At 45.0% G+C, this 25736-nt stretch overlaps 2 protein-coding genes and 1 pseudogene across 2 annotated transcripts; 2 read left to right on the top strand and 1 right to left on the bottom strand.

Annotated features, from left to right (window-relative positions):
* Window positions 1-357: 357 nt before the first annotated feature.
* LOC106562259 (stereocilin) lies at window positions 358-14215 on the top strand. Its single transcript, XM_045690370.1, is given in 26 exon segments — window positions 358-649; window positions 1099-1289; window positions 1411-2406; window positions 4072-4096; window positions 4279-4864; window positions 4975-5880; window positions 5966-6028; window positions 6120-6245; window positions 6344-6510; window positions 6583-6778; window positions 6873-6988; window positions 7119-7251; window positions 7449-7661; window positions 7869-8045; window positions 9772-9936; window positions 10839-10921; window positions 11017-11152; window positions 11958-12129; window positions 12249-12340; window positions 12524-12679; window positions 12787-12929; window positions 13112-13180; window positions 13182-13255; window positions 13430-13527; window positions 13652-13783; window positions 14032-14215. Coding segments are annotated over 23 exon segments (4527 nt in total). The 5' UTR covers window positions 358-649; window positions 1099-1289; window positions 1411-1898; the 3' UTR covers window positions 13775-13783; window positions 14032-14215.
* LOC106562246 (stereocilin) lies at window positions 9568-12267 on the top strand. The gene is made up of 9 exons (XM_014127007.2): window positions 9568-9936; window positions 10282-10340; window positions 10533-10656; window positions 10839-10921; window positions 11017-11152; window positions 11373-11571; window positions 11721-11811; window positions 11958-12129; window positions 12249-12267. Exons 1-6 carry the CDS (start codon window positions 9853-9855, stop codon window positions 11499-11501), a joined length of 615 nt encoding a protein of 204 aa, XP_013982482.1. The 5' UTR covers window positions 9568-9852; the 3' UTR covers window positions 11502-11571; window positions 11721-11811; window positions 11958-12129; window positions 12249-12267.
* A 348-nt stretch (window positions 14216-14563) lies between the features above and the next one.
* Window positions 14564-19132, bottom strand: LOC106562247 (creatine kinase S-type, mitochondrial-like; annotated as a pseudogene).
* Between the last annotated feature and the right edge of the window lie 6604 nt (window positions 19133-25736).

Raw genomic sequence — 25736 nt, forward strand, 5'->3', positions numbered from 1 at the left:
TTTTTTGTTACAAGCCGTGTTTCGTTAAAGCCTGTGTAAAGTTCATTTGTTTCAATGTACCGGTAGGCACCTGCGGCTTATAGACATGTGCGGCTTATTTATGTTCAAAATAATATATTTAAAAAAATTCAGTGGATGCGCTTAATAGTCCGGAAATTACGGTAAATACCCTGATAGAAGGGACCACCTCTACAGTATGACAGAGTCATAGAGTTTTGTTAAAGTTTATTTTTGTTCATACACATGCAACCTTAGCGCCGTACAGAAAACACTTTATCCATTGTCCTGTCCATTGTCCTGTCCTCCATTGCGTTAATCTCACTTTAGAAAACAGTTAGCTGGCACAAGATAGGGGGATACCACTGAAATATGAGGCTAAACTATGGTCCTAATTCATCCAACTGCATCTCAGGGTCTGGGTGAGCAGGTGCACAAAACAAGATAAACACAGAGAGGGAGAGTAGGAGTGGGAGGGGCTGACAGGGAAACAGAGAGAGGGAGAGAAGTTGAAAGTGAGAGGGACAGACAGAGAGAAAAGAGGTAATATAACCTTGTTTTAGTGCACATTTATACCTGGAACTTAGATTATATTCACAAAGCCTTATAAACACATTTTCAAGGATTTGAAGAACTGAATGGAGCATCATCGGTGAGTACAAACAATTATAATTCTCTTTATACTCCTTTTGAACTCCTATTGCAGATGACTGCTGTTTAGTATTTTTGGGACATTAAACAACTCCCAAGTGTATGGATAGAGATGCATAGGTGGCAAATGTTAACCTATCTTCATACTCTCATAATGTCTAAGACCCATTTGAAAAGATAATATTTCTGGATAGATGAACAACTTATTTAGTACCAGTATTTGAAATCCTTCTGTGCATTTCATATTTCAAAGTCTCACTCAAAACTGCTTCAAGTTCATAGAAAGGATAAAGAATATACCTCAGTTGATTTAAATCCATGGTAATACACCTCTATTGTTAGAGGGAAGGTGCTCAGGTGATGGTGGCCTGTCATTAAGGTTTAATGTCCACTCTACAATGAAACACTCTACTCCCTGTGTCCACCCCACTGACCCCAACCCATTACCAGAGGAAGGCTGTAACAGGGGATGTAGTCCAAACTCAGGGATATGACATCACTCAGACTTAGGCCACAGACGTGACATCACTGTGACATCATCAGCACTGGCTTGGAGGTGGTAGAGAAGATGGCAGTGTTTAGGGTCATGCGCATCACATTGTTGGTTGTTTTACTGAGAAATACATCCACCAAGAGTTCAGGTGAGGAGACTGTATCTTACAATTTCTTGTTATGATGTAGTGTAATGGTGTGATGGTGCCTTGATATTAATCATGTTTGCTGTATCATGCTCAAAATATGGCTTTTCAACATCACTTCCAGCAAGTAAAAAAGAGGACCAAAGAGAGCCCATTTTCAAGGAGTTAGAATCAATATTGCGTAAAGGAGGGGGGTGGTATCCTAGCAAAGAGCCTGCCTCCCCGGAGAGAACCCAAGACCAGCAGGTCCACAGCGTGGTGAGGAGCATCATGGGAAGTCTGAAGACCCTGGGCCTCCTGCCCAGTAAGAGCATGGGCGTCCCCTCCCTCCAGAAGCCTGTGGACAGGCACCGTCTGTCAGGCTTCCTCTACAATATCTCCATGTACCTCCAGGAGATGGGTGCTGAGCTGGAGGAGCGACAGCTTGTCTCTGACGAGGAACAACTGTGGGGTAAGGTATTATAGTCCTTCATCCAGTCAGAAGAGGGTGCTGCGCTGAGCCAGTGGGACAGCCGGGAGCCCCCCAGGCCCAGCGTCAGACTCCAGGACTGGTTCCTGTCCCTGAGAGGCAGCTCTCACTGGGACGGCCTGCTGGGGCTTCTGCAGAGCCTTATGTCCCTGTCTGAGCGGCAACCCCACAAGCCCCTGCTTGACTTCCTGTCCCAGAACTGGAGGACAGTGAGTGCCCTGCTGGAGGTGGCCCTGCAGGCGCTGGTCAGCGGGACCTATGGCCAGGCCAGCGCCGGGCTGCAGGGCTTCATCTGTGCCCTGAGGGGCCGCAGTGAATGTGCCTTCAGTGTCAGCTGGCTAACACAGTTCCTCCGCTTCATGGAGACACGCAACTGGAAGCCCGTGGTGAACCTGCACCTTGCAGGGATGGGGGCCGACCAGAGAGGGGGCTCGGCTGCTTTTGGGCGCCTGAAACCCTTCAGCATGCCCCCCAAGGCCCTGAGAGAGGAGGGGTTGTCTGGGAATGCCACTCAAGGGGACATTGGGGACAGAAGGGACATGTACGGCAACCTGAGGAGAAAGGTGTCCCGTGTTACCATGGCACTGCTTGATGATGTCAGCAGCGTGGTGGACGTGCCACAGCCCAAACATAAGGGCAGATGCTCCGTAGGTGAGTCCATGATGCTCCCCATCACCAAAAGGTTGTGGTCAGTTCCATTTCAATTTAGTCAATTCAGTGGATGAGCTGAAATTCAATTAAATTCAATGTTCCTATTTCTTTCCTTGAGGATTTTGTTATTTCACTGAATTCAACTGGAATTGTGCCTCAACCCTGGTGGCTAGCTATACTAAACAAAAATATAAACTCAACATGCAACAATTTCAAAGATTTTACTGAGTTACAGTTCATTGAATGCAATCAGTCAATTGAAATAAATTCATTAGGCCATAATCTATGGATTTCACATTACTGGGCAGGGGCACAGCCATGGGCGGGCATAGGCCCACACACATTTTTTTACATTTTAGTCATTTAGCAGACGCTCTTATCCAGAGCGACTTACAGTAGTGAATGCATACATTTCATTCCGTACTGGGAGCCAGGCCCAGCCAATCAGAATTAGTTCTTCCCCACAAAAGGGCTTTTTACAGACAGAAATAATCTCAGATGTGGCAGTCCTGGGATAGCGTGGTCACACGTGGGCTGTGGTTGGATTTAATTGAACCTTTATTTAACTAGGCAAGTCAGTTAAGAACAAATACTTATTTACAATGACAGCCTACCCCAGACGACGCTGGGCCAATTGTGCACCACCCTATGGGACTCCCAATCACAGCCAGATGTGATACAGCCTGGATTTGAACCAGGGACTGTAGTGACACCTCTTGCACTGAGATGCAGTGCTTTAGACCGCTGCGCCACTCAGGATGTTCTACCAAATTCTCTAAAACGATGTTGGAGGTCGGCTTATGGTAGAGAAATTAACATTCAATTATCTGGCAACAGCTCTGTTGATATTCCTGCAGTCAGCATGCCAATTGCACACTCCCTCAAAAGTGGCATTGAGAGGCAGCTCAGTGGCAATCTGTGGCATTGTGCTGTGTGACAAAACTGCACATTTTATTGTTCCCAGCACAAGGTGCGCCTGTGTAATTAATGATCATGCTGTTTAATAAGCTTCTTGATATGACACATCTGTCCAGGTGGATGGATTATTTTGGCAAAGGAGAAATGCTCACTAACAGGGATGTAAAGAAATTTGTGCACAACATTTGAGAGAAATAAGCTTTTTGTGCGTATGGAACATTTCTGGGATCTTTTCTTTCAGCTCATGAAAAATGGGTCCAACACTTTACATGTTGCGTTTATATCTTTGTTTTAAGTATACATGCTCTTACTTTTACTGTTCTTATAAAACACATGTCAGAGATGGGTCATACATGTTGTTCAAAGTCTCTTGAATTTCATTTCCATTCATACTAAGCTGATAATGTCTCAAACAGCTCTTACTCATTAGTCATGGATGATTTAGAGTGAAACACATGACACATGAGAGTGTTTGGACTGACACTGCTTTAAAATCATAATGGCCATGTTAGTCATTGAGAGGATCGGTGTTACCCTGCATCCCATGCCCTGGCTAATCTCTTTGCCCTCTCATTGATGCCAGTAACACTATCTCCTGGGCATTGTGAGCCCAGCTATGCTGTTACATCAGGCCCGATTGTATGGTGCAAGTCGCTTTTTCCACCATTGATCTACCATAATATTCAGTAGCTCTCTTACACTGTCTGTGATTTTCCATTAAAGTCCCTTTTATCCATCTTTGCAAAGGTGACCTGAGACAGCTAATCTTATGGTAAGTAATCGAGAAAAAAACGAAGATTATAATATAATCTACAGTATGGACAAACATATCATACATCATGATGGTTTCATTTGATCATTTTCCCTCACAAAGAATATGAGGTTAATAGAAAATATATGTTGTTTGTCGTATCATAGTTTACCATACTCTCTCCCCTTGTCCGTGATTTGTAGGGGGATCAGACATAATGTCACGTGGAATGCTCAGGCTCTGGGCTTCAACTCGCAGGGCCCTCCCAGCACCCCTCCCTTCCTCTCTTGCCCCTCAATAGAGGGTGAGACAGGGGACCCCAGAACCCCACCACACCCCTCTCGCCCTAGACCAGCCCTGTCACCCCGCAGGGCGCCCAAACAGAAACAACCACACAGCTCAACCCCAGTACCCCGCCGTTCCCGTCTCCTCAAGCCCCAGTCTGAGGCAGTAGAAGTTGGCCACAGCCACCTGAGAGAAATGGGGTACTTTGCCTCAGCAGAGATCCTGGAAGCAGCATGCAACGCCTCTATCCCAGGCCTTACTGGGGTGTCCAACTTCACTGTGTTCCTTTACTGTAACCTATTTGACGGGGACGATGGGTCTGTGAACCCGGAGGTTGGTCAGGTGGGACCCGACCTGCACGCCACGTGTTCTGACGCCGCCTGGTACCTGTCTGCAGCCGAGGATGACTTCTTGTGGGTCCACGTCTGCAGCGAGTTCTTCACCCACCAGTTCAACAATACTGTGTGTGCCAACTCCTCCTTTTGGCTGCAGCGAGCACACCAGGTACAGTCCATGATCAAAGCCCACTACTGAATGCAAAAGAGTTGGGTTCCCAACTCACTTTTTTAACTTCTCCACAATGTCTAACTACATTCTGCCTATGATGTTTGCAGGCTGCAGAGATGGACTACCACTACTTCAACCAGTCCAGTATAGGTGACCTGTGTGTGCAGCTGTCAGGGGAGGTGGTGGAGTGCGGGGACAGCCTAGGGCCTGACGAAGCCTGCCTAGCCCAGCTGGGCACCAGGTCCCTCAGCGCCCAGGACTTCAGACGCTGCTTCCTGCCCAACATTTCTGCTCTGGTCTCAGCCCTGTGTGGCAGCGAGTCCCCTGAGGCCCATCCCTCCCACACATCCCTTCCGGAGGGCAGCTGGGCTGCAGAGTACTGCTCCAGACTCCACAACTCCTCCCACCCTGAATCCATAGAAGACATATGTAACTACAGGAAGTGGAGCCTGCAGTATTTCACCAACGCCACCCTACTGGAGCTCTGTGGCAGTACAGAGGGGCTGAGGGAGTACGTTTGTAGCAATGCCACCCTCTACCGCCTGCTACTCCCAGCCTATCCTCAGCTCTCTGACCTTTGCGTTGACTTGGATGTAGAGCAGGAGGACAGGAAGTGCTTCCTCCAGTGGTTCTTTGACATGCTCCCGGCGCCGTACGACATTGACAAATCACAGCTGTGTGAGAGTCCTGCTCCGCTGCTGGTGGAGGCACTGCACAGGCTGAGTGTGTGTGAGGTGGATGGGGGTGAGCGAGGAGGCTGGGTGGGGGCTGTGGGGTATGTGCTGAGGGTACTGGACTTTGTGGTGGGGCTCTCGGCGGGGCTGGATGAGGGGGAGGGGGAGGTGAGGCAGGGCCTGGGTCAGGCCATCCTCCTCTCCAGTCTCCTTGACAACGCCTCATTCTGGGCGACTCTGCGTCCCAACGCCTCACTGAGCGTGCTCCAAACCGTGGGCTTGTTCCTGCGCAGGGAGCAGAGCGCAGCTCTCAAAGAGGACCTGCTCAGCTGCTTCAGTGTAAGCCGCATACCTTATACACAGAACACATACACACAAACATAGACACATGAAGGTAATGTGAATGCCTCCTCTGTCCTGACAGCCTGTATTATGGGACCTCATTGAGAGAGAGGACAACTCCTCTGCCCTCAGAGTCCTAATGCAGGTACTGTACACCTTTATAAAACGGTTAGTTGAGATCTTAGATGCAGATTGACTGGTTACCTGTATTAAGGTGAACATTGTTTTCTCTCCAGGAGTACCTCCAAATGCCCAGGGAGAGTATCCGCACACTGGTGATGTCAGCAGAGAAAGATGCGGTGAAGAGGTTTCTGTCTCACATGCACCAGAGCTGGGACCAGCTGCACGTAGAGACCACTCAGGTTTGTCCTCAAACACTCTCAGTTTAGCAATGGATGCTGGAAAGTAGGGATGTTACTAAGTTACTACTACTGTCAATAAAGACCACTGTCTCCCCCAGTCCTCGCAGAGAGAACTGCAGGCCATGGAGACCATGACGTCCGCCTTCATCCACAAGTTCCCTCGTGTGACCCCTGACCTCTTCGTCGACCTATCACAGTTTATACCTTTCATGTCCGTCTCTGACATCATGAGCTTCCCCACCTCCCTGATAGTCAACACCAGCCTGTGAGTTACTAGGCCTGAGCTGCCATTTTAAGCCAAAGGTCAAAGGTTGACTGGTTCTGTGTTGTATCATAGGTCGATGGCGATCCGTGACCACAGCACAGAGATGAAGTCTCCACAGAAACAGGCGTTTGTGAAGAGGCTCCTGCAGTCCAGTGTGGTGGGAGATGTCCCTTCCTGGCCACCGTACTTCCTCAGCTCCATCCTCCCACTACTCCCACTACTCCCACACCTCCCAGTCAGCCAATTTCAGCAGCTGACATCAGACCAGGTTAGACATCTCATTCCTTATCTACTCTACAGATATTTTCATGAAGTAATGTGTACTGTATTGGCATTACTCTGTCATCATGTCCCTCCTTAAGCTGAGTCCCCTGGTGGAGTTTCTGGGAAACTCCAGTCTGGATGGAACAAGGGGTCGCCATGTTCTACGGACTCTATTCATTAAAAAAAGGAACTTCACCAGTGATAACGTATCGAGGTAGGGTCTTTTGTCTCAAGTTGTAACCTATTCCGCATATAGTGCTCTAGTTCTGACCAGAGCCACAGTGTCCCTTTGTGCAGTTACCAGAGTATTATACCAGAGAGACGAGGGCATTATTTCTTAACAGGCTGGGAGTTCTGGTTTGTTACCTGAAACCAGAGGAGCTGCGTCCGTTTCTGCTGGCTTCCCCTGTGTCCTCTGCTCTTTGGCAGCAGCTAGCTCTCTGTGTGTCTGAGGGACTCATCAGTGCTTCAGGCAGGGTGAGAGAGAATTGCATGTAAAAAATTGGGATGCACTCCAAAAGTTCCAAGTTCATTTTGTGGCTGTATGACAATTTTTTCCTCCAACACACCTGTTAGGATATCAGTAAAAATATCAGTATTGCCATTGTATATGTATACAGTCCATATCATATGTGAGGGGCTCTGACACTTGATCCTGCTCTTGCCATGTTCAGCTGTCCCTCTGGCTGGTCCAGGCAGTACAGCCTCTGAACGCCAGCACTCTACCTCCTCCAGCACTGGCCACCCTCAGGGGCCTACTGCCCCAGCTAGGGGCTTCCTTCCTGCAGTCACTGCCCTCACTACAGCTCTTGGACCTGCTAAAACAACCAGGCCTGCCCAGCTTCTCCCCAGCACAGGTCAGCACTGCATGGACTATGCCTACACACTGAATCTACCGGTATGTTGTTTTCTGCTGAGCGAACATTACATGTTGTTTTTAACTTCCCCCAGGCGTTCCAGATATTATCCAAAATTTCACAAGACACAAATGTAAGAAAGGCTTATTAGTGATCTCTTCAGTTATGTTTTAATCTACACAGCTTGTTGTGCATTCTTACGAGGCCATATTTCCATGGTGATCCTCTCCTTGTCAGCTCACCATGGATACACTGTGCAGGCTGAAGCCCTTACTGCATGGCCTGTCCCCTGCTGTGCTCAGAGGCATACACTGGTCCGAGATCAGTGGAACCACTCACTGCCAGTGCTGGAGCACTCTACTGGCTGACCTGAAGCCTGCCCATAGAGCCATGCTCCACAGGGCACTGCAGGAGGTATGGTGCTCTTGTTTCTCGGTGGGGAGATTACTTTCTCCTCTCTGCCAAACTGTTCTTTATTCATCATTTCCAGTGGCTCTACATTGTCTTTCTTACCACACTGAGAGCAGATGATGACACAGTAAAGAGATGGTGGAATTTAAATGCCAACCAACCAATTATGCTGTCAATCATGAACTACCTTATACGCCTAAACCACTAGTCAATTGTGAATTTACCTGGAAGTAATTCCATAAGTACAGTACTTAACCTATTACCATTACTCAGGCACATATTCAATTGTTTATTCCATTGCTTTTTTTTTTTTTTTACCTGTTGGGGCTAGGGGGCAGTATTGAGACATTTTGAAAAAAATATGTGCCCATTTTTAACTGCCTCCTACACCAACTCAGAAGCTAGGATATGCATATTATTAACACATTCGGATAGAAAATACTCTGAATTTTCTAAAACAGTTTGAATGGTGTCTGTAAGTATAACAAAACTCATATTGCAGGCAAAAACCTGTGAAAAATAGATTTAAAAAAATGTGAATTTTGTGACTGTACTATTTAGTGTCATTGTTTTATAGATACCATAGTGAGAAAGGATTCATTTCGCAACACCTACGGCTTCCACTAGATGTCAACGATCTTTATAAAGTCGTTTGAAGCGTCTATGATAAACAGAGAGCAAATTAGAATGCAGGGAAGTTGACATGTCGTCCCTTCATTTTTTTGCGCCTGCGCATAAATCATAAATCTGAGAAGCGTGAGTTTGTCATAATTGTTTATCTAGACATAGGATAGGTTGTGTGAAAATATTACTGATGTTTAACGTTAAAAATGGACCAAAAGATTAATGCTAAACAACGTTTGACATGTTTGAACGAACGTAAATAGATTATTTAGCTTTTCGGCGTGATTTTACACCCCCCCCACCACGTTTTGTGGGAGCATAATGAACGCTAACTACTTGGTGTTATTTGGACATAAATTATGAACTTTGTCAAAAGAAACCACATTTGTTCTGGACCTGGGATTCCTGGCAGTGCCTTCTGATGGAGATAATCAAAGGTAAGGGGATATTTACAATGTTATTATCGATATTAGATGATGCTAACTGTATAGCATAGCTTATTGTTCTTAGCATAGCACCCCGTTTATTGCAAAATGTGATTTTCCCAGTAAAGTTATTTTGAGATCTGGCCATTCGGTAGCAATTACGAGATGATAATATATTATTCTTTGAATGACAATATTATAATTTACCAATGTTTTCGAATAGTAATTTTGTTATGTTCACCGGAAGCATTTCAGAGAAGAAAAAAATCTGAATTTCACGCTACTGTAAAATTCTGTTTTTGGATATAAATATGAACTTGATGGAACAAAAAATGCATGTATTGTATAACATAATGTCCTAGGAGTGTCATCTGATGGAGATTGTCAAAGGTTGGTGCATAATTTTAGCTGGTTTCTGCTTTTGGTGACGCCTGACCTTGAATTGAAACTGGATGTTTGTACTTTTGTGGCTATGTACTGTCCTAACATAATCTAACTTTATGCTTTTGCCGTAAAGCCTCTTTGAAAATCGAACAATGTGGTTAGATTAAGGAGATGTTTATCTTTTAAATTGTGTAAAATAGTTGATTGTTTGAGAAATTGAAATTATTAGATTTTTGATGTTTTGAATTTCCAGCCTTGTTAGCAATCCCGTCTCGGGGTTCATTGCTAACCTGTAGCCCCAACAGTTAAAGGCTTTAGCCAGCAACTCAAGGAACTTCACAGTGCAGCTCCAATGTCTCCTGCCGTTTGTGCCCCTGATGGAGCTGATAGAGGTTCTGGATGGAGAGACATTCCTGAGAGATATGAGCCTGTACAGAGACCTGCCCTGGTCCCCCCAACAGGTGCACATCCATCTCCACTATGCTCCGTCTGAACATACAACACTACATAAACACCCACTCCTTTGGCTATGGTATAGCATCATTACTGTTGTTGCTCTAGAGGGAAAGCCATGCAGCCAGTGTGGGCCTGGGCTCCCATTAATCTGCAAATCATTGGTATTGCTTCAGATGAGCCATTCAGGATATTAATGATCCATACGCCTCAGCCGTCATCAAGCAAATTGGTTTGGATGTAGTACAATAGTCAGGAGGGGGAATATAAATTAGTAATGCCTACCTTAAATAGATTACATTCCTTTCACCACCTGTTTTCTCTCACACACACTGTCTTTCTGAATAATATAGGCTCAACTCCTTTTCAAGAGGACCCATCAATCTGAAATCATTACCAGAGAAACTGTAGAGTAAGTCAAATGTTATTAGGTGTCATGGGTATGTGCTGTGTTATTGAATATCATGTGATATTCATGCAAATCATTTCATGACAAAACTAGAGACTCAGTCAGTACCCAGTTTTATTCGGTTTCCCTCACCTGGATTACAAATGCAATCTTCCAGAGACAAATTATTCATCCAATCATCTATTTGGTCTTTAGGGACTTGGGTCATATTGCTGGTGGAATGAGCTGTGATTGGCTAAAGCTTTGGACCAATGAAACTGATTTTTCAGAGTTGCTTCAGTTTGTCAGTGAGTTGCCAGGAGGGGTGAGACCAGCTCTGGTGAGGAACCACAAGCTACCCACATGGTATCCCTCGTGTCCTCCTCCCCTTCTCTTTCCCTCTCACTCCTTCCTTTTATCTATATTTAGATACATCTTTCTGTCAAGAAAAGTATTCCTGGAATTATTCAGAGCTTCCTATTTCATACTTGTTTGTTCAGATGTTTTGTGCTTTGTTACCAGAGGAAATGCGTTGTAGAGGAGCTGCGGCAAAGACCAGAGGAAGACCTGGATGGTATAAGTCCCTGGTTTGCTGCAGAATTACCGTACGAAATCATTCACTCCAAAATATATTGTATAAATGGCCCAACATTTAATCTTTCTCTATACAAGATGAATCTGGTTATTTCTGCTGTCCCAGGGTGAACCTGATTGAGAGCCTGTCTAATACTTCACTGACAGCCATCCTGGCTCACATTCAGCAGCACTTTGTGGACTTCCTCAAGCTGCCCCGTCATAAGCAGATGGCCTTAGCAGAAAAGGCCATCACTGTGCTGGTGAGGAGAGACTATTATATTATTAGCACGAAATCCTCCTGATTAATAAAACATACACATTGATCAATTCATCCAAATGATTCAGGGTTGGAATGCATGGCATTACAATACTTAATAATCAGCTAAACGGATTGTGCTTTGTTGTCAGCTGTAGAGTCATTATACTGTAGTACCTGCAGTAATTATACCGTAGTAACTGTGTTTTGGTGTGTCCACCCAGGGCACCTCTCAGGGCCTGGCTGAGGGGGAGCCTCTTTGGACCTCCTGGGGCCCCTGTTGCCCTTCCTGGACAGGGACACCCTGGGGCTGGTGGACAGAGGGGCCCTGGGGCTGCGGCTGGATGAGCTGAGGGGGTACTGCCTGCCCTGGGACACCCTGAAGGAAATGGCTGCTCTGCTTACTGGGAGAGACCTGCTGGGGTGAGAGACAGCTGGGTCTCTTTTAGAAGATGGCAGAGTGGGAGGCCTGGGGTGGTTGTGAGCTGGTTATGGCAGCTCAGGGCTTGTGGGTATCTGTCATGTATGCATTTATAACAGAAAGCTGGTGTGTGTGTGTGTGTGTGTTGTAGAGAGGCATCGGCCTGGACGGTTGGGGATGTGGAGCTTGTTGGCAGACTGTTATTTACTCTCTCTCCAAAACAGATCAACTCCATCCCACTGGTGAGGGCTCCAATGGGCGAAACATCAAGTGCCTTTATAATGACTATCACTTTATCATTGGGTGATGACAAATAAAGCCCTGCAGTACTGTATGCGTGTACTTTTAGCAGGATGTGCTAAGTGTGTGTTTTACTACCATATATCAGGTGGTGCTGAGTGCAGACACGGTGGAGGAGGTTCTGGCAGGTCAGTGGCGCTGGGAGAACAGTGATGTGGGTCAGGCCTGTGTGTCCCAGTGTGTGGACCAGCAGGGCCAGAGAGAGAGGATCCACAGCCTCATACGAGGGGTCGTCAGAGCACAGAGCAGGAGGAGAAAAGGTCATCATTGATCCACTCTCTATATCACAAATGTATCATACCCACTAGCTCTGAAGGGAAAGCTTGATGATAATGCATTGTGGTTCTAAACTCATTGCGGTCTCATGTCATCTATCCAGTGCCAGTCCCAAGCTGTGGCGACATGAGGCACCTTCCCCTCAGCATGGACAGCCAATCAGCTGAGCCGGATGGCGGAGGAGGAGTTGAGGCAGTGCGTGGAGGTCATAGGTCTGGACGCTTCACTGAGCCCTGAGCGGCGCAGAGCACTGTGGGTAAAGCTCAGGCAGGTTAGTTTCAGAACATCGGAGACGTTTTGGTTTTCATCACTGCCTGCTAAAGATTGACAGTGGAAATGTGTTGTGTATCTTGTGCACTATCCTTCACCCTCCTCCAGGCCTACAGTCCAGTTAGAGGCCTGAGGCCAGAGCAGGTCCTGGGGCTCGGCTGTCTGGTCACTGAGCTGGGGGAGAGAGAGCTCCAGGACACTAACCTGACTGACCTGGGTGTCCTGGCCTACCTGGGGACTCTGACCGACTGGAGCCCCAAAATGGTGACGAGGCTCTCATATTCCAATCTCAGGTGTGATATTTGTAGTGTGGAGGGTTGCCCACTCCTGGTGTAGGTTGTTTGACTCTCCAACCCTGTGTCTCGTTTCAGATGAGAGCAGCAGTTGTTGGTGTGATGCGGAAGCGGAAGTTGAAGGTGGAGCAGCTCGGAGCTGTAAAAGTGGCTTCTCTAGGACACTTGCTCTGTGGTTTCACACTGTCAGAGATCAACAGACTGGACCCCTACAACCTCAGGTCAGTCATGTATTAGAAATACACACTTTATTTTAACCACATAAATATTAGATCACATACCTTGTGAATAAAGCTCAGCCTATAGTGCAAAAGGCAAAAATATCATTTTTTGCTGTCTGATTCCACTTGGTGATAATGCTTCCATCAACCCAGTCCTAATGAGTCCTCCTGCTGTTTGACAGCATGGCTGCTCTGTTCCTGAGGGAGCTGGCCCTGCCGTGTTCAGAGCAGCAAATGGAGGCTCTGACCGCCCGTCTCTCCAGAGGCCTTTGGCCCCGTCAGTACCTGGGGCCCAGAGGTCTTCACTGAGATCGGCACACTAGCAGGTACAGCTGTTCAAATTGGGCAGGGGTTTAAACTCAGCAAGCTTTATTGTTTTATATTCAGTATATTTGATCCTTAAATCTAAGGAATAGTTAGTTAGTAGTGACCGGTGAATCCACCCCTCTCGCACGCACACTCATTACATGAGTCCTCTCTCCCTCCCTCCCTCTGTCCAGCGGGTCTGGAGGACATGGTTCTGTCTGCTCTGGTACAGGAGCAGGTGGAGGGGCTCATCCCCGACGCTATCGCCCTGATTCCCCCCACAAAGATGGCTGTGAGTCTCTCTCTGGTTCACCTCAGGATACTTAAGAGCTGATTTGGATAATGCTGTTTACATAATGCTCTCCAAACCACATCCCATTTTGTTAGTTGATGCACGATGTGTGTGTGTCTGTCAGGTGGTATTCAGTGCGGTCCAGTTGTCATGGCTGAATGTGGAGCAGGCTTGGGTGGTCACAGAGAAGCAGTGGGCAGAGACATGCCTTGGGCCTGGCGCAGTACGAGGGGGGATGTCCTGCTAGAGCACAGGGGTAAGGATTCACGGGGTAGGATTCACAGGGGGGTGTAAGGATTCAAAGGTTCAGGACTCAGGGACATGGATAAAGATCATCTTATGAGAAAGAGAGAAAGAACTTGTTGGTCTTATTGATGGGGGTTGTTCAATGATTTATGTTATTTGTCTGTAATAGCATACCAATATCATCATCATAATGTCATGTTTAATAGTAACTATGTGGTAGTGATATCACTGTGCTATGTGTTTTGTTTGCGTCCACAGGGAGGAATGTGGCCCCGGCAACACGGTCAGCTGACAGCCTCACTGTGTGCTTATTGTCTCTATGCTGTATGTTATGGCAACTACCGTAAAACACACAGTAACCCATTTGTATTTATTTGTTCTTTGACCTTTTATCAAATTGTAACATTTGTACTTAAAAATAAACCAAACATTTTGAACTGTGTTCCATTTGTATCCTGGAATGAACCCTTCACCTCATGCTATTCTAATGCCTGACATACTCTGTATGCACAATTCTGATGTGTCTGTATGTTTGGGAGTATGCTACTCTGTTACTGTGGTTACAGTGAGGAGGGCACTCATTAAATTCGATATAAAAGCACCTCTTGGAAAATAGGGCAGTAGGACACAATTCAGAGGATTAGATGCAATATGGTGACGGCAAGCACCTAATTTTATATAGTACACGACAAATACCGGTCGATCCCCAAGTTTAATTTGAATGTATTGATATATAGCTGAAGAGTTTATAGCTGCTATTCAGGTAAAGTATTTGGAGGACCACAGTTAATGATTTGGATTTATATAGCTTTATTGAAGTATATTGTTTGTCAATGTAAAATCGCAAGTCGGGGCATCTGCAAGGCCAGTCTCTCTCTACCTGAACTGTGAGATGGGTGCAGGGATTTGGATATCCTGATCTCGCTCCAGTCTCTTGTCGCACGCAATCAGGTATTTAACCCCATCAATCACATTCTGAACCAGCTGGACCTACATACAACACACAAACCCACATAGCATTCTCTTTCAACACTCTACAACTGCCTATTAAAGCTGAATATTATGATTGTCACTTGTGCATTCTATTCTGTGGTGTAGTGATGCAGTGTCTTACCTCTGACTCACCCAGTCTGGCCAGGTTAGAGATGTCAAAGGTTGTTCTCACAGCTGCGGCGTCCACGCCGCCCGTACCTCGCTTCTGCAGAAGCAGGTTGTCCAGTATCTTCTGAAAACGAGCATCCCAGTAAAAAAACAACAGAAAAACAGAGAACTTAGGATCCTGGAATTTGAGAAGGACAGCTCAGCACAGGGATCCCCTGAGCACAGTTTCTTCATACGACTGTTCATGTGTCAACCCATAGGTGAGTGAGGTGGTAAGGGCCAGACCTTGCTGAGACGAGGCAGGTTGCCCTGAGTCCTGTGCCCAGGTTGGAGTGGCAGGTGAGGATGTAACCCAGCCTCTCGCTCCACATGAACTCCCTCCCATTCTCCATGATCAACCTCTCCACCTGGTGGTGATGACAACAACAGCTCATAAAAAGACACAAGTATGAAAGGTTTGTCATTTAAGACACAGTTAACGTGTGGGTGTAGGCAATGAATCCAATCACTGATTCTGCTGGGCTCACCTCGAGTCCCCTGTAGAACCTCTCAAACATCCTCTTCATGTCGCTGCCCTTCTCCATCTAGATGACCCGGGTGTGGTTCTCCTGGTTGTTGTGCCTTTCAAGACCAACGGGTTATCTCCATAGGTTTCAGCGCTTCTAAAATGCTTTCTATCGTTTGGTTTTAGGGAGTTTTTCCTAGCCACCGTGCTTCTACACCTGCATTGCTTGCCGTTTGGGGTTTTAGGCTGAGTTTCTGTACAGCACTTTGAGATATCAGCTGATGTAAGAAGGGCTATATAAATACATTTGATTTGATTTTAGAGTTCTGCTTTTATCCAACCATTATACTTACCAAATGCCCTGTGCATCTGGCCAATCCCTGGCCATTCCTGCACAGGTCAAGATCGGGGACACTGGTATATCAAACAGGAAGTGATCCTGTGAACTCCAAAAACAAGTGTTATGCATCTGTGATAGAATAAGGAAATTAAACAAATAAAAACAATTTTCCAACGCAGTGTGTGGTGCAGAATGTGTTTTTCTCACATCAATGAGCAGCTGCTGCTCCTGGTCAGTCATCTGTACTGTCCCTTGAGTTCCCCTTGCAGGCTGTTGAGGGTGTCCACCCCCAGCTCCACCTCCCGGCACTCCGCCCAGCAACAGGCAGAGGGCAGGCTCAGATGCTCAGACACGTCCATGTGACGTTGACATGTAGCGCTCATCAAACTGACCTGCCCGGACTATGGTAAGTACTGGCTCACTTGAACAGTTTAGAATGTAGATATGTAGGTCTGGTACCAGGGTGGTTGAAGCAATGACATTTCTATACTTATATCCATGGACATTCCCATCATTCTGTACCTTGCTGGCATCCAGGTCTGTGGGGAGAGATTGTGTATAAATGTATGGCCTTAAATAAATGAAACTTTCGTAACCAACAGCGATCACAAAGCAAGGGCTTCTGTTATTCTTTCCTTTCAATACTTCTCCTCTCTACACACAAAAAGGTGGAATATTGGGAGACTCTGCTATTAAGAGTCTGCAGAGCACTTTCCCTCACTTCAAGGCAGAATTAAAAGCTGCAGTTGATCCCCTTTCATCTAGGTTTTATCTGTATAACACATTTATAAGGAATGGGTGACGCTCCAATATGTGTAGTAGCTTTAGAAAATCTATTTCACAGTGACTGCCATTAGATTTAAAAAATACACTGAAGTTCCAGCAAGATAGGTAGTAGGCATACCAATTCACTGTGAAAAGACGCAGACCACACAGGCCGTTGTGATCCATCCCGATAGGACTCCTCGTCTCTGGCTACCATGCCAACAGTCTTTATGAAGGGGTGCCCAGGGTTGTCCAATCCTGTCTGGATAACATTGTCCATAGGCACACAGCTTGGCATAGAGGGAAGTTATGACGTGACTGGCCTTGCAGCGGATGTGTTTGCGTAAATCAGAGAACTCAAGAGAAATTGAAGGTTGGTAACACTATTGAAATAAGTACAGACAAAAAGGGGGTGCAATGATAGCACACCCTTAACGAATGAATAAGTGTTGGAGAATGTAGACACTGGGCTCTGTCACTGTCTGTCTGGGATAACTGGATTACCTGGCAGGGTACAGCCTCCTGATTTGAGCTCCTGTGGTGACATGCTCTCTGTTCAGAAAAAACCCTGCTGTAGCAAATGACCATACTCCACTAAGAGACAGGACTCCTATGTTGCACTTCCGAGAGGACAACAGCTTGAAGAAACTGCTTGCCATTTTCCCTGTGAAACATGAGAGTGTGTTACTGATACTAGCTGCGGTCCCCTTGATCCCTCATGAAAAGTACTACTGAATTACTACTCATCCCTACTACTCAAGATCTACACTAAACCTACTGGTTTTACTACTTGATTGCTATTGAGATGTGTAGTAAACCAGTAGTGATTTATGTAGTTATTTAAGTACCGGTAGGAATGAGTGATACATTGGGATGTTTCACTACTGGTGAACACTACATATTTCCTACTCAAATCACTACATAAATCTCCCTTAATGACTACTGTGCAGCTACTGAGCTTTTGGGTATCTACTACTTAAAATCTACGCATACCCACACAATTCCTACATGTTCACTATTGGATTACTACACAACGCCTACACATTACTACTGTATGCCTATTCATTCCTATTTAATTACTACTGCCAGTGCCATCCGAGTGTGTTGTGTCACTACTGAATTACTCCTGATCCTTTTTCATTTACTACATAAACCCTTTTGAATTACTATTGAAATCTATTCAAAATCACTACTGTCACTACTAGACTAGTGCACGTTATTGCACTTTTTATTATTATTACATTAATTACATATTTACACTTTTTTGTTAAACCCTTTGAGGTCTTTGACTTAACTATCTTCAGATCCTCTTTTTTGTTGCAGTCACATTTCTGCACCACGTAACTTTTAGAAAATAAAGATATGCAGCAGTAGTATGTAGGCATTGTGTGGTAATCCAATTAATGCCATTATTAATAATCTGCTAACATAGGTCACATAAGACAACAAAGAAAAACATTTGATAAACAATGTTAATCTTACCAACAATGGCCTCCAGTCTTTTTATGTCGAGGGCCTCCTTGGCAACATGTCAAAAGAGGTAAGACGAATGGGTAAGTATACCAATATGAAAATACTGTACATTTGCATACAAATGCACTTATTAGGTATCATGAGGCTATATACTGTAGCTACATTTCAATGGTGCTAGCATAGAGCTAGGCTAAAAGCTATTACATCTCTATGACAACGGCTAAAACCGTTTTGGCTAGCAATCTTTTTGATGTGGATAAAAGTTAAATACACGGCTAAACAACGACATGAACGTATTCATAAATCAAGATGGAAAGATAATATACAGATGGTACCAGCATAAGGGTTATAAAAGCCAGGATGACGAAGGATGGAAGATGATTACATTAGGGATTGTCAAAAACAGTAGCTATCTAACAACAACCAAATACTTCCTGTTATGTCTTCTTCTGCGATCGCGAAAAGCCAGTGTAGTCTGGCTGTAGTGTTGTGATACTTATTTACTACCAACATCAAGTTGTAAAAGCTCTACCTGATTACTAATGAAAAGCCTGTGTAGTAAAGCTGTAGTGTTTTGACTACTTATTTATACTAACAACATCAAGTAGTAAAACTCTACATGATTACTACTTGAAACACTATGGTTTTCCTACTGAACTCTACTTGTGTATCTTGATTAGTGCATGACCTACATATTCACTACACAATCCCTACATAGTACCTTCTACAACGAGCATAGGTTTTGTATAGTAATTCCGTAGTACATTCGCATGAGGGATTCAACTGTCTCAAACACCATAACATATCAGAAAGTCTACAGTAATGTTAGCAAGCTTCCTTTTCACATTATGATGAGTGTTTAGGTCATATATTAGGCCAACTGTCCCGCCATCAGTAGATTCATATGGTAGGTAGGCCAACATACCTTAAATTACCTAACTAGCCTCTTGACAGGAGGACTATGGCTATACGTATTAATCCAATAACACAGGCTGGTTTGCTAACCTAGATAGCTAGCAAGACTGGTTGGCATCGGATAGCAAATGTTGGGTTGTTTGATCAAATCAAATGTATTTATATAGCCCTTCTTATTGATATATCAAAGTGCTGTACAGAAACCCAGCCTAAAACCCCAAACAGCAAGCAATGCATGTGTAGAAGCACAGTGGCTAGGAAAAACTCCCTAGAAAGGCCAAAACCTAGGAAGAAACCTTGAGAGGAACCAGGCTATGAGGGGTGGCCTCTTCTGGCTGTGCCGGGTGGAGATTATAAGAGAACATGGCCAAGATGTTCAAATGTTCATAAATGACCAGCATGGTCAAATAATAGTAATCACAGTGAACGGGTCAGTGTTCCATAGCCGCAGGCAGAACAGTTGAAACTGGAGCAGCAGCACGGCCAGGTGGACTGGGGACAACAAGGAGTCATCATGCCAGGTAGTCCTGAGGCATGGTCCTAGGGCTCAGGTCCTCTGAGAGAGAGAAAGAAAGAAAGAATTAGAGAGAGTATACTTAAATTGACACAGGACACCGGATAAGACAGGAGAAATACTCCAGATAGAACAGACTGACCCTAGCCCCCCGACAAACTACTGCAGCATAAATACTGGAGGCTGAGACAGGAGGGGTCAGGAGACACTGTGACCCCATCCGATGATACCCCCCAGACAGGGCCAAACAGGCAGGATATAGCCCCACCCACTTTGCCAAAGCACAGCCCCCACACCACTAGAGGGATATCTTCAAACACCAACTTAACATCCTGAGACAAGGCCGAGTATAGCCCACAAAGATCTCCGCCACGGCACAACCCAAGGGGGAGCCAACCCAGACAGGAAGACCACGTCAGTGACTCAACCCACTCAAGTGACGCACCCCTCCTAGGGATGGCAAGGAAGAACACCAATAAGCCAGTGACTCAGCCCCTGTAATAGGGTTAGAGGCAGAGAATCCCAGTGGAGAGAGGGGAACCGGCCAGGCAGAGACAGCAAGGGCAGTTCGTTGCTCCAGAGCCTTTCCGTTCACCTTCACACTCCTGGGCCAGACTACACTCAATCATAGGACCCACTGAAGAGATGAGTCTTCAGTAAAGACTTAAAAGGTTGAGACCGAGTCTGCATCTCTCACATGGGTAGGCAGACCATTCCATAAGAATGGAGCTCTATAGGAGAAAGCCCTGCCTCCAGCTGTTTGCTTAGAAATTCTAGGGACAATTAGGAGGCCTGCGTCTTGTGACCGTAGCGTACGTGTAGGTATGTACGGCAGGACCAAATCGGAAAGATAGGTAGGAGCAAGCCCATGTAATGCTTTGTAGGTTAGCAGTAAAACCTTGAAATCAGCCCTTGCCTTAACAGGAAGCCAGTGTAGGGAGGCTAGCACAAATTTTTTGGTTCTTGTCAGGATTCTAGCAGCCATATTTAGCACTAACTGAAGTTTATTTTGTGCTTTATCCTTGTAGCCAGAAAGTAGAGCATTGCAGTAGTCTAACATAGAAGTAACAAAAGCATGGATTAATTAAACAGTCTTGATATGTTCGTCAAAAGAGAGATCAGGGTCCAGAGTAACGCCGAGGTCCTTTACAGTTTTATTTGAGACTAGCCTTCCCTGTAGCTCAGTTGGTAAGTGCAACGTTCAAAAAAACAAAATGTTAAGCATTCATAAGTCGACTCTGTTGTAAGATTAATTGTCAGATTTAACAGAAGATCTCTTTGTTTCTTGGGACCTATAACAAGCATCTCTGTTTTGTCCGAGTTTAAAAGTAGAAAGTTTGCAGCCATCCACTTCCTTATGTCTGAAACACAGGCTTCCAGCGAGGGCAATTTTGGGGCTTCACCATGTTTCATTGAAATGTACAGCTGTGTGTCATCTGCATAGCAGTGAAAGTTAACAATATGTTTTCGAATGACATCCCCAAGAGGTAAAATATATAGTGAAAACAATAGCGGTCCTAAAACGGAACCTTGAGGAACACCGAAATGTACAGTTGATTTGTCAGAGGACAAACCATTCACAGAGACAAACTGATATCTTTCCGACAGATAAGATCTAAACCAGGCCAGAACTTGTCCGTGTAGACCAATTTGGGTTTCCAATCTCTCCAAAAGAATGTGGTGAGCGATGGTATCAAAAGCAGCACTAAGGTCTAGGAGCACGAGCACAGATGTAGAGCCTCGGTCTGACGCCATTAAAAGGTCATTTACCACCTTCACAAGTGCAGTCTCAGTGCTATGATGGGGTCTAAAACCAGACTGAAGTATTTCATATACATTGTTTGTCTTCAGGAAGGCAGTGAGTTGCTGCGCAACAGCTTATTCTAAAAATGTTGAGAGGAATGGGAGATTCGATATAGGCCGATAGTTTTTTATATTTTCTGGGTCAAGGTTTGGCTTTTTCAAGAGAGGCTTTATTACTGCCACTTTTAGTGAATTTGGTACACATCCGGTGGATAGAGAGCCGTTTATTATGTTCAACATAGGAGGGCTAAGCACAGGAAGCAGCTCTTTCAATAGTTTAGTTGGAATAGGGTCCAGTATACAGCTTGAAGGCTTAGAGGCCATGATTATTTTCATCATTGTGTCAAGAGATATAGTACTAAAACACTTTAGTATCTCCCTTGATCCTAGGTCCTGGCAGAGTTGTGCAGACTCAGGACAACTGAGCTTTGGAGGAATACGCAGATTTAAAGAGGAGTCCGTAATTTGCTTTCTAATGATCATGATCTTTTCCTCAAAGAAGTTCATAAATGTATTACTGCTGAAGTGAAAGCCATCCTCTCTTGGGGAATGCTGCTTTTTAGTTAGCTTTGCGACAGTATCAAAAATAAATTTCGGATTGTTCTTATTTTCCTCAATTAATTTGGAAAAATAGGATGATCGAGCAGCAGTGAGGGCTCTTCGATACTGCACGGTACTGTCTTTCCAAGCTAGTCGGAAGACTTCCAGTTTGGTGTGGCGCCATTTCCGTTCCAATTTTCTGGAAGCTTTCTTCAGAGCTCAGGTATTTTCTGTATACCAGGGAGCTAGTTTCTTATGACAAATGTTTTTAGTTTTTAGGGGTGCAACTGCATCTAGGGTATTGCGCAAGGTTAAATTGAGTTCCTCAGTTAGGTGGTTAACTGATTTTTGTCCTCTGACGTCCTTGGGTAGGCAGAGGGAGTCTGGAAGGGCATCAAGGAATCTTTGGGTTGTCTGAGAATTTATAGCACAACTTTTGATGCTCCTTGGTTGGGGTCTGAGCAGATTATTTGTTGCGATTGCAAACATAATAAAATGGTGGTCCGATAGTCCAGGATTATGAGGAAAAACATTAAGATCCACAACATTTATTCCATGGGACAAAACTAGGTCCAGAGTAGGACTGTGGCATTGAGTAGGTCCGGAGACGTTGGACAAAACCCACTGAGTCGATGATGGCTCCGAAAGCCTTTTGGAGTGGGTCTGTGGACTTTTCCATGTGAAGTCACCAAAAATTAGAATATTATATGCTATGACTACAAGGTCCGATAGGAATTCTGGGAACTCAGTGAGGAACGCTGTATATGGCCCAGGAGGCCTGTAAACAGTAGCTATAAAAAGTGAGGCTGCACAGATATTTTTTTATTTGTAAATTGAAATTTGCTATCGTAAATGTTAGCAACACCTCTGCCTTTGAGGGATGCGCGGGGGATATTGGCACTAGTGTAACCAGGAGGTGAGGCCTCATTTAACACAGTAAATTCATCAGGCTTAAGCCATATTTCAGTCAGGCCAATCACATGAAGATTATGATCAGTGATTAGTTCATTGACTATAACTGCCTTTGAAGTGAGGGATCTAACATTAAGTAGCCCTATTTCGAGATGTGAAGTATCATGGTCTCTTTCAATAATGTCAGGAATGGAGGTCTTTATTCTAGTGATATTGCTAAGGCGAACACCACCATGTTTAATTTTGCCCAACCTAGGTCGAGGCACAGACACTGTCTCAATAGGGATAGCTGAGCTGACTACACTGACTGTGCTAGTGGCAGACTCCACTAAGCTGGCAGGCTGGCTAACAGCCTGCTGCCTGGCCTGCACCCTATCTCATTGTGGAGCTATGGGAGTTAGAGCCCTGTCTATGTTCTAGATAAGATGAGATCACCCCTCCAGCTAGGATGGAGTCCGTCACTCCTCAACAGGCCAGGCTTGGTCCTGTTTGTAGGTGAGTCCCAGAAAGAGGGCCAATTATCCACAAATTCTATCTTTTGGGAGGGGCAGAAAACAGTTTTCAACCAGCTCATCACTCCCACTAACTGGGAGGGGGCCAGAGACAATTACTCGATGCCGACACATCTTTCTAGCTGATTTACACGCTGAAGCTATGTTGCGCTTGGTGACCTCTGACTGTTTCATCCTAACATCGTTGGTGCCGACGTGGATAACAATATCTCTATACTCTCTACACTCGCCAGTTTTAGCTTTGGCCAGCACCATCTTCAGATTAGCATTAACGTCGGTAGCCCTGCCCCCTGGTAAACAGTGTATGATCGCTGGATGATTCGTTTTAAGTCTAATACTGCGGGTAATGGAGTCGCGAATGACTAGGGTTTTCAATTTGTCAGAGCTAATGGTGGGAGCCTTCGGCGTCTCAGACCCCACAACGGGAGGAGTAGAGACCAGAGAAGTTTCGGCCTCCGACTCGCTTAATGGGGAGAACCGGTTGAAAGTTTGTCGGCTGAATAAGCGACACCGGTTGACCATTCCTACAGCATTTCCCTCCAGAAGCCATGAGAAAGTTGTCCGGCTGCGGGGACCGTGCGAGGGGATGTATACTACTATCTGTACTTACTGGTGGCACAGACGCTGTTTCATCCTTTCCTACACTGAAATGACCCTTGCCTAACGATTGCGTCTGAAGCTGGGCTTGCAGCACAGCTATCCTCGCCGTAATACGATCGTTCTCCTGTATATTATGAGTACAGCGACTGCAATTAGAAGGCATCATGTTAATGTTACTTAGCTTCATCTGTTGGAGGTCCTGACGAACCATGTCCAGATAAAGCGTCCGGAGTAAAAAAAAAAAAAAGTTGAGTGAGGGAAAAATATAAACGGTAATTAAAAAGTAAAAACCGTAAGGTTAGCAACAAAACGCATAGCAGCACGTAAACAAGTCTGCAAGTTGTGACCGGAAATGACACCTTCACATTGGTTTGTAATGTAAAATGGACTCTTCACGTGCACACGCGCACCCGTTTCATTGTTCTCAGATCGACCACTATCCAAATGCGCTACTGTTTTTCAGCCAGGGACTGCAGAGTCATCATTCAACGTTCTGGCGCCTTCTGAGAGCCTATGGGAGCCTTAGAAAATGTCACGTTACAGCAGAGATCCTCTGTTTTTGATAAAGAGGTTATAGAAGGCCAAGAAATGGTCAGAGAGGGCACTTCCTGTTTAGAATCTTCTCGGGTTTTGGCCTGCCGTATGAGTTCTGTTGTGCTCGCGGACACCATTCAAACACTTTTGGAGACTTTGGGGTGTTTTCTATCCAAATCAAACAGTTATGTGCATATTCTAGTGTCTGGGCAGGAGTAATAACCCGATTAAATCGGGTAAGTTTTTTTGTCCGGCAGTGAAAATAGTGCCCCCTATCCTAAACAGGATAACAGAGTCCGAGAGAGGAGGGAGAAGCAATGGGGCACGTCCTATCAATCAGCTACTCGGTTACCATTCGGGTCAGGAAGTGGACCAGAACGAGTCGATCATTATTTACCACACGGGATTAGTGGAGGGGTCCTACCTCCAGATCCTGAAACCATGCAAGTGGGGCGGCACGGGTTGACCTGTTGGGGCTGGGGGGCAGTATTTACACGGCCGGATAAAAAACGTAAAAGAATAAAAGAACTAACGATAAAAGAACTAACCCAAAATTAGTTGAAAGGCTAAGTGATTCTCCTCCTGACAAGAAGTTTACAGCCTTCAAACATAGTGCAAAAAAAGTGGGCATGAACATAGAATATTTTTGGGTCAAAAAAAATAATATACAGCTGTCTTTAATAAGATCAAACTGAACTAACTGCTATCTTGAAATGTTGAAAAAGTGTTTTTAAATAGCTCAGTCTTATCACTCAATATGAGTCAAAATCTGTCACTTCCAGGAGTGCTCATTTTGTCAAAAATTAAAAAAATTAAAAAAATAACAACTCACAGCTGTGTTAATAGACCCAACTCAAACATCTGCTATCTTGAAATGTCCAAAAAAGGTATTTAAATGGGCCTACCAGACATCTTCTTGAGAGAAGATAAGGTCAGGGACTCCTGTCTTACTCTCTGTCATGTTGAAATAGGTTCTCCTGTCTTACTTTCTGTGATGTTGAGATGGGTTTCCCTGTCTTACTTTCTGTCATGTTGAGATGGGTTAGTTCTTCTTGAGAGAACTAACCCAAAATTAGTCCAACTAACCCAAAATTAGTCGAAAGGCTAAGGGATTCTCTTCCTGAGAAGAAGCTGACAGCCTTCAAACAGAGCAAAAAAAGTGGTCCCAAACAATATGTCAAAATGAATAAAAAAATGATACAGCTGTCTTTAATAAGATCAAACTGAACTAACTGCTATCTTGAAATGTTGAAAAAGTGTTTTTAAATAGGCATTACTCGACTGATGTAATTTTCTCCACCTGTTGATTGGCGCCACTTGCATAACAAGTTAGCTATATTATCAGCACCAGGCGCTGTTCACCTCCTATTGATTGTGCTGCTATATTTTCAGCACCAGGCGCTGTTCACCTCCTATTGATTGTGCTGCTATATTTTCAGCACCAGGCGC

Source organism: Salmo salar, chromosome ssa11 (assembly GCF_905237065.1).
Source record: "Salmo salar chromosome ssa11, Ssal_v3.1, whole genome shotgun sequence".
Lineage (NCBI taxonomy): Eukaryota > Metazoa > Chordata > Actinopteri > Salmoniformes > Salmonidae > Salmo > Salmo salar.

Coding starts and splice junctions, on each gene's coding strand:
- LOC106562246 (XM_014127007.2), top strand. CDS start 9,853: ATGGAGCTGATAGAGGTTCTGGATGGAGAGACATTCCTGAGAGATATG. Junction 10,657..10,838: donor GAGGGGTGAGACCAGCTCTG/GTGAGGAACCAC, acceptor CTTTGTTACCAG/AGGAAATGCGTTGTAGAGGA. Junction 11,153..11,372: donor AAAAGGCCATCACTGTGCTG/GTGAGGAGAGAC, acceptor GTGTCCACCCAG/GGCACCTCTCAGGGCCTGGC.